At 35.9% G+C, this 9,259-nt stretch overlaps 1 protein-coding gene across 2 annotated transcripts; it reads left to right on the forward strand.

Annotated features, from left to right (window-relative positions):
• The first annotated feature begins 4,327 nt into the window (after positions 1 to 4,327).
• LOC129769918 (SET and MYND domain-containing protein 4-like) lies at positions 4,328 to 6,981 on the forward strand. Of its 2 annotated transcripts, none has more exons than XM_055772456.1 (3): positions 4,328 to 4,631; positions 6,027 to 6,705; positions 6,779 to 6,981. In XM_055772456.1, the coding sequence occupies exons 2-3, from the start codon at positions 6,134 to 6,136 to the stop codon at positions 6,864 to 6,866; spliced, it is 660 nt and encodes a 219-aa protein (XP_055628431.1). In that variant the 5' UTR covers positions 4,328 to 4,631; positions 6,027 to 6,133; the 3' UTR covers positions 6,867 to 6,981. The 2 variants fall into 2 exon arrangements, with proteins under 2 accessions (XP_055628431.1, XP_055628430.1); XM_055772455.1 differs by lacking the exon at positions 4,328 to 4,631 and adding an exon at positions 4,755 to 5,301 and having other exon boundaries at positions 5,451 to 6,705.
• The last annotated feature ends 2,278 nt before the right edge of the window (positions 6,982 to 9,259 follow it).

A 9,259-nucleotide genomic window follows, 5' to 3' on the forward strand; every position in this document is an offset into this window, starting at 1 on the left:
ATAGCTTACATGTCTTCGGGACGCTATATTTTTTCAATAATTTCACTTGAATCCAATTTTGTCGGAAGTATAATATTTTTCAAAAAAAAAGCTAATTGGTCTTACTTTAATATGTCGATCATTGGAATTGATCCAGTAGTACGAAAAATTACTCCTCTCTGATTTTTGTATATGTTATGCACAAAAATCTCAGCTTAAAAAAAATGCGCTCTTGATCCCAAAACCATGGACACTATAAAAAAACAAATGTATTTGTTGTTATTCCGAAAACAAAATCTAATTTATCGCAAGTGTAAAATAATAAGAAGGCTAGCTCATTGGCTTCAATTTAATATGTTGATCATATGAATCAGTCTAGTAATTCGAAAGTAATGAATTTTTGATAAAAAGTCATTTCTGGAAAAAAGAGGAAAAAGTTGATTTTGCGGACCACCCTAAAATAGAAATGGACATCCTGATGAAAAAATAAAAAAATACGAGTGTATTATCATGTCGATATTCCACAATATATATCCTTCCATTCAATATATATCCTATTCATCTTTTTTTCTGTATACAAACAATGATGCCGATGATCCATTGAGTCTTAGTAAGTTTAGTGGATTTCAAATAACCAATTTTCTATCGTTTCTATTCATGTAAACGGAATGGTTCCTGCAAACACACAATCATATTGACGCTAGATAAACCATTAAAACTTCCTTACGCTAATAACTTTCTCCCACTGTAATAGGAAGCCTTACAGCGACAAAAAGGATGGCATCGTTTCTTTTCATTTCAAATTACTTTCCCTGCTGTTCGAGTGCTCTCTGCAGTCGTAATACGTGGCTCTGTCGCATCACCGGCTGTCGTCAGCTCGCCTCGTCATGTGTTTTCCTTGTTTGGTAGAACTCAGACAGAATGAATTCTAATGGCATCCTTATGTCGTTGACAACTAATGAAAAAGGAAAATTAAATCTTATTTTTCAATTTCCTATCCAATTTCCTCTCTGCACAGAGGTTGTGGATGTTCCTTCCAGCCTCGATTCTCTCATGCCGGACCAAATTCCCATAAAAGTGAACGATGAGAAACTGGTTTTACATATCGGTCAAGCTAACAAAGAGCAGAAATATACTCGTTTCCGTTTCCACCGCTAGTAATGGATGATTTAACGGGCCGTGAAAACTAGACAAGGAATCGACTTCAACTTCAGAGAACATAATCCTTACATGAGGAAGAACACATATTTACCTTTGAAATTTTTTTAACTATTGAAACAGTTGAAAAAATGGTGGCAATATAGTTGCCACTGCCCGTTAACCCCAAAAACACTTCACTTTATTGCGCCTTTGGTTATGCAAAAATCAAAACAATATTTCTAGTGCAGCGAAAAAAAACTGTTTTTTATATAGGCATTGGACTGTTTTTTTTTTCATTCGGCATTGGACTGTTGAGCAATCCAGTTCACTTTGTCTTCGCTGCGCTTCGATCTAAGATTGGACCCCACCAGTGGTAATCCAACTTGGATATCGTCGTGTGGTTTCTTCTGTTCGTTTTTGGCGTTATTCGTATCGTGTGTTTTTCTTTCCGCGTCATAAATTGGACGCTTCGCGTAGTGTGTGATGAACAAGAAGAAGAGGAAGGCAGGCTCGAGTACTGCAAAAAGCGAACGCATTGCCAGGGGCAATCAAATTTCGAGGCAAACGTCATCTAATGATGCACGCGGTGTTGGTGCAGTGAAAAGCGCTCGCACTGAACCGATCCTTCGCGAGTGTGACACCGCATCGAACAACAGTGAAGTAGGCGACTGCGGCGCGTCGGTCGAAAATATATACGCCTTTACCCAGGCAGCAACCAAAATCAAGCTCCCCCCGCTGGTGGTGAAGGCGGTCGCTCTTGACAAACTCATCAGCGAATTCGCATCGATGGGTGTTACAGCAGAGTACAAACTGTGTGGCATAATTCAGTCTTTTTCCAAGCAGTTAACATTGTTTGTTTTTCGTCATCATAAGGGCTTCGTTGGTGCCTTTGACATTGCATGAATGCATTGAACTGGCGAAAGTTGAGCGCCAAAAAATTATTCGGGGAATACCAAGTATCTTAAATGTCGTACTGGAATATTATAAGTTATTTGGGTTCGCGTGCCAGTCGCAAAACTGCCTTCAACTAGGATTGCGCTAATCTTGATCATAATAAAGCAATGCTACTGTTGATATCAACAAAAAGAGTTTATTCCGCTTGTTTAGACACCAAGAAAGTAAATGTCGTTCTGGAATGTTGTATGTGATTAGGTTTCGCTTGCCAGTAGAAAAACTTCCTCCCCTAAGGGTGGCAGCTGCGCTTAACTCGAGCATGAGAAAGTAATACAACTTTTTTCGAGACCAGTAATATAAACAGAATCGTTTCTTTTGAGAATAACGCAAAATGATGAGAAGTGTTTACATTCCTAGTAGTTTCAAGCCTCCAATGTATGACTTTGTATGCATGCTATGGCGAACGCTTGTTTGGCGCTTGGTTTACGTTGTACGAATGATGCCTAGAGGTGCAATTCCACTGAGGCAATACTAAATAACATGTAGCATGATATTTGATACTTGCATGTGTTGTCATTGTTGTTGTTTCCTCGTGGTGCCAAAGATATACTGATGTAGTTTTGAGATGTGGAATAATGGTGCTGGTGCAACATGTATATAATCGACTATAGTCGAGTCTATGTAAATTGCGAAAAAGGCCACCGGAACAGCGTACGGCGTAAATTTTCAATGCATTGACATGAAATTAATTGCGACATATGATCAGCTAGTGTATTGTTCTGCGAGGGCAAGAATGAATCATCAATCAATTATCGTCAATTCTACAATGAAAAAACATTCCAGAGATTATTCTTCTAAGCAGTTGTTTCTAAAATTTCACAGCAGTATTGAATAATAATATAATAATATGAAAGGTATAAACAAGCGACTTATATAAAATAACAGCGTAGTTCTACGTCAACAATGCGGTCGTATCTTGGACACAACCTCCCATAACTTTTTTTGTTAGTGGCAATATAGTTGCCGGTACCCGTTAAAGGTTAATTTAATTTGCATGTTCCATACACTGCGAATGAAATCATATGCTTCCCGATGCCCGAATCATGATCCCGAATCATGATTTACATTAAGCGCTTGTTCAGCCAGAAATATGAATAAATGCCCATTCATCGGATGCTCCATCACATGGAATTCACTAATCAGGCGCTTGTTTTGTGTCCATATTCAGATCATCAAGAGCAGCTTTGACTGGGACTTACATCTACAAAATAAGAAAATAAAAATATATACGGTTTGTTTTCGGATGTTTTACAAAAAGTGAATACTTTCTAATCGTTTTTCTGACTATTTTCTATTTATTACCTAAGAATCTTTAGGAGCTGAGACCGACACTAATATTGTGCAAACGCTCTTGGTGCGGGCTGAATGAGAAAAGCAGCAAAAAAATCGGCGCTCAACGTGTTAACTGGGATTATATTGAATAAATGGGAATACACGGACGGTCATCGGGGATATGAACAATTATGACATGGAAATTAAGCATAGCATCATCGTAGGAGGAACAGCTTATTGATTCACTATAGTAGTATAAAAAATAATTATGTTTGGTTCCTATTTTTCTAACAATAATACATGTTTTCGTGTGTCGTTGAAAATATAAACAAAGAAATGGAACAATTGTATAAAGTGTATAAAATAATAATTTCAGCATTTTCTATAGAAGATATTAGCGGAAATAAGCGGTCTTATATTCTGTGACTTTTAAACTACTTTGAAATACTCTACTCTTCGCCCTCATTCTGTGGGAAATGCACATAAATCATTTAGTTCAGACCTCAAACCAAAGATTATACAAAATAGTAAACAAACCATGTACCGATTCCACCATAGATTTTTTTTATTTATTTCGAGATTTTTTTTCAATTCAGAAATGAAATGGATAAAAATCAAACAAACGCCTTGGTTTAGCATAATTTGTTTATCGGTTTAGCATCATTTGCTTATCGCTGAAAACAAATTTGAACCGTCGCACAAATTATGGCAGGTAAACAAATTTTGACATCCGTCCGAATGTTAATAGTGAAAGATTGTGCGGATGGTGCTAGTGATGTGAGATTATTTAAATTAATCATTCATCAAAAATCGAATATTTCTCAGAGAAATAATCTATATATATAAAAATCTCGTGTCACGATGTTCGTGGTCGAACTCCTCCGAAACGGCTCGAACGATTTAAATGAAATTATGCTCAAAAAACTTGTTAGACATGAGAATAGGTCGTAAACTATATATGATGCCGTTAGGATACCGATTACTGTATATTTAATACCGATTAGGGTAGTTCTATAAAAAAAAATCTGAATAGTTTTGATTTTGTATTTGCACTGTGTGCAGCTACCTTAAGTGTTGCGGTAATTCGATTTCGAATAGAAGTTTACGGATATGTGTCCGATGGTGCTATTATGAGATTGGAATAAAATCTCAAGCATTTCCTCAAATAAGTCAGATGACATGCAAGAATCAACTCAGATCAGTGATGAGACAATCATCACTTTAAGATCCTTCAAGACACTTTTAGAGTTGTGACCAACGGTTACAAGCTTCTATTCTCATATACGGTACGTTCCCATCATACAGCACAAGTCAAATTGTTTATTGATAAAGATATAATTCTGCCGTTGCAAGCATAAGATTGTTTACTCACATTCCAATCTCAAGTTGCATACTTCTATAGCGATCATCGCTTGATTTTAACAGAGGTCCAAACAACGTTCAGTCGATGGCGGTCATTCAGACGTATCTTTTGTGTTTAAAAAATGTATGCGCATATTGAGGATTCCTTTGATATTCGTGATTTTGTTGAAGGAATTCAACTTCAGGGAATATTAAGATTGCAGGAAATAGTAAGACCAAATTTACAAGTAAATAACGAACAACGTAAAAAGTGCAACATCCGAGCTGCTGAATCTCGTATTCTCGGTAACCGTTTCTACTCGGAGAGGCTGCTCGTCAAGGCAGCAGAACAGTACAACGAAAGTTTGGCATGGGCTGAACCAGAATCTGAAACCATGACATTAGCCTACGGAAATCGTTCTGCAGTAAATTATGAATTACAGGAATATGAACTTTGTTTGGACGATATCGAAAGAACTCGTAAGAATGGAAAAGTCAATCCACAATTAGAAGCAAGGCTGAATAACCGAAAAATCGCGTCCCAAGCAGCACTTGAGAAGAAAATAAATGATCCGGAAAGTACCTTTCCCAGACCGATGGTACTTAGTTATCCAAGTGAGTATGGTTCTAATTTCGTTGATTAAATTTTGTTTAAAATGCAACATGTAAAAATGTGGAAAACACATAATAATGCTTCGAATAAACTAAAATTAACCAAAACAAAGATTAGACTATACAAATCAATCAAATTTTTCCTTCTATAGGTAATCCTAAAATCCCGCAAATGGCTCAATGCTTGGAATTTCAAAAATCATCAAAATACGGCAGGCACATTAAAACAAATCGAGATCTACATGTTGGCGATGTCATCTTGATAGACAGACCTTTTGTCAGCTCGCTCATCAGCACACTGAAATACCAACGATGCACTTATTGTCAGTCAGATAGTCTTCTCTATTTGACGCCATGTTTAAAATGCACAGAAACTATGTTCTGTAGTGTAGATTGCCGTGAACGAGCATTCAATGAATATCATCGTTTTGAATGTTTTGTGTTGGACGAAGTGCGAGAGTTGACTATGAAAGATATTAAAGATACAGACCTGTTGCTGGCTCTGAGAATACTACTTAAAGGAATTTCAGCTTTCAACGACGATTTAGATAACCTCGTGAAACAAACAAAAGAAGTCTCCCAAAAATCCTTATATATTTTCAATCAAAATTGGAATGAGATAAACACACAGAAAAGTTTTCTTGCTATTCAAACGTTGATATCTCCTCAAGATGATTTGAAAGAAGATAATTATACTGTTTCATATAACTCGGTCCATTTCATTCTAGAACTGCTGCTTCGTTACACACCTCTCAAAGATATTTGTAAAAACGACCAACACAAAGAAGTCCTCTTTCATCTTTTTCTGAAACAATTGCTGATCGTGAAACAAAACATGGGAAAAGCAACTAAATTCAACAACTTTAAACCAAGTGTTAACTCATATTATTACACGCCGAGTAATTTGGGCCTATCAGCATATCCTTTGTACTCGCTGATAAACTTTTCTTGCGTACCGAATGTAATGACAATATATCTCCCAGATGGACGAGTTGGTATTGTAGCATCCCAAGCGATCAAGCGGGGAGGACAACTGTTTACTACAAACGGTTTCAAATTCGAACATCACCCACGGGCTTTACGTCAGACTGTTTGCAAACTGATGTTCAACTATGATTGCACCTGTAGGGCATGTCAGCTAAATTATCCTCGGTTTAAGATGCTGAAGCGTCTCCCACAACTCTCTTCAACATATGGAGAAATATCAATACCTTGGTACAAAGGATTTGATGCCCAATTCACTTTGAAAAAGCTACCGAAAATTTGCGAGTATTTGGAGAACAACGAGAAATACATTCCATGCATGGAGATGACGCTAGCGCGGGAACAGCTTCTTTACTGCCTTTGTCAAATTTTCACAACGGATCCAATTGCGAAGAAATTCGACAAGTTCATCGGCCCAGATAGGTAAGCAGTTCCATTAATAGAAATGTGCGTGTTTTATTAATTTTTAATTAAATTTCTACTCTCTTTCACATAGGTTTGACCAACGATTTGAAGCGGAATTACATATTCAGGTACCTCAGCATACGATGTATCAACATATGTTCCTAGGTGAAGACAATTAAGTTTTATGAAATTTCAACTATTTCTAAAATATTACATTAGAAAGATAAATATCACATTGAAAACAATTTCAGCTTTTATGATTTTTTAAATTTAAAGCTTCTCGATTGATTCATTACACCCTTTGTATCTATTGTGTCGATTGTCAACTTTATCTGCTTTTTTTTCTCTCTTCAGTTTGTTGAAGATAATAGTTAAGAGATAATTTTTCTGTTAAAATGGCAGCACTGCAAGAAATAAAATGAGTCTCACAGCGATAATCGTTAAACACCGTTAAAATAATACGAACAGTTGGGATGTAAAAATGATTCATTCTACTACAATATACTAATAAACCCACACGTAGTTTTATTGTACTCCGAGTGTTTTTCTTCTTCCCAGCGAAAGCGTGACGTAGCTTCGATATCAAAATTGATTGACTGTTACAATAACAAGACTATAAACTCTTCTTCTCTGAAGGAACTAACGTTTCCAGATTTTTTTTTTATTTTTGTCATCTCAACGTAGGATTAGGGTAAGTGTACCGATTTAGAAGAGATATGTCACAAACTTACAGAAATCTGCGAATAAATACTCTATTTTAGTTCAAAAGTATTCTTTTTCTAGCAGAGTTCAACTGTTCTTGAAGATTCTCACTGATATTTCGATGATTAATTGAATAAATTGTGTAAAAAAACATGTTTGAAAATGTCACTTTCATGTACCCATTATGGTGATAGTGTTCCTGTAATTTCGTAATAAATGTACCTATTATGGTAATAGTCGGTGTTACATGGAAAAAATGTTAATAGGATTCAAATAATACTTCAATAATATTTTTTAATTAATACTTTGCCCCTAAATCTTATTCCTAGTATGCAATACTGTGTCGTTAATTCGACACTCGAAAACAAATTATGGGAACAAAGCGCGAAGTCGAAATTTTTAAGCGATTTTAGAAATGTTGTAACTTCGTGAAAAATCAACGCATGAAGATGAGATATACATCATTTTGAAGCATCAAATTTTAAGTTTTGAGATGTGGTACTTGAATGTTTCTACCTTGTTGTTTGTAGGAGTAGTAGTTAACAATATTGGAAATAAAGAAAAAAAATTAAACGATTTTTTTTGTTTGCAGAGATTTTGCAGATTAACACAGTATTTTATTAACCAAGTCAATAATTAATCCAACTAACCTTTCATTTGATTTCAAGAATGCTTCTGTAGGTCATTTAGCAACAGGAAAAAGTATTGATGGAATGAAAAATTTCCTTTTCCCTAATGAAGAATTTTTCAATAATGCGATTATTCTCAAATCAGAATACAGTTTTTAAAACTCAAAAAAAATGTACAAGGTTCATTGTTGATTTGACGGAAAAAAAAAGACAGGTGGGTAATGTCGGGGACATAACCGGAGTGACGTAGGACTATACAAAGGGGACAGCTTTTGTTAAATATATATTTTAAATATATTGTTTTATTTTCTTCTCCTACGTGAATACCTACCTATCTACCTGAAAAATGGATTAGTTTACTGTTACTGAATATGTTGATGGTTCTGAAAAGAACCTTTGGTGTTGTGTTTTTGTTATCACTCGATATTCCCATCTTGTTCGGTTAAACCTTTCTGTTTAGCTATTGCGTTTGCCACTCGCCACAGCTTTCACAGTTGGAAAATTTCTTCCCATCCAGCTTGTGACATATTTTACAGTAAATTACATTCAATGGCACGTCGCATTACCACCACTCAGTATCGGATTGGAAGTAATTTTAACCTGTAATTGAACATTTGCGATGACAGCGGTACAGTGTCGACTTTCAATGTGGGGTCATAATTTGGACCCCGAACTCTATGTTTACAAAAATGTCCAACTAAATATGTCACATTACAGGTCCGTCCAATTAGCTAAATGTCGAGATAAGTGTAAATTACTGTACTTTCAATCTAGAAGCAATTTAAGAATTGATGAAAATCAATAAGCTCAGAACAACTGCCAAATTCACATACTCACCATATCCTGACAAACAAATTATGAAAAAATCAATTTGTGTTTTATTATTATTTTGGATATTGTTTTATAAAGCATTGAACTGTATTTCCTAAACTCTTTTTTGGAAGGTTTAATGGCCCTGAAAAGCGCCTTGTTTTATGGAATGGTTCAAATTTAGAAAACTTAGTACTTGTGGTTTTGAAAAAAACCATTTCGAACGCCCTCGATGCCGCCTTGTTCTGGATTTGCCACCAAAGCAGTTTGTATAAAGAACAAACTTTTTTCTTCTGCTACCTGATGCCGTTTTGCGATTGCGTTTGCCACTCGCCACTCGCTGCAACTGCCTGTTGTCTTGATGTCCACCGAACCGAATGTGTTCTGTTCCGAATGCGGGTTTTCTTATCGTCGCGAGCAGCTTTGCCAGC

Source organism: Toxorhynchites rutilus, chromosome 2 (assembly GCF_029784135.1).
Source record: "Toxorhynchites rutilus septentrionalis strain SRP chromosome 2, ASM2978413v1, whole genome shotgun sequence".
Taxonomy (NCBI): Eukaryota; Metazoa; Arthropoda; class Insecta; order Diptera; family Culicidae; genus Toxorhynchites; species Toxorhynchites rutilus.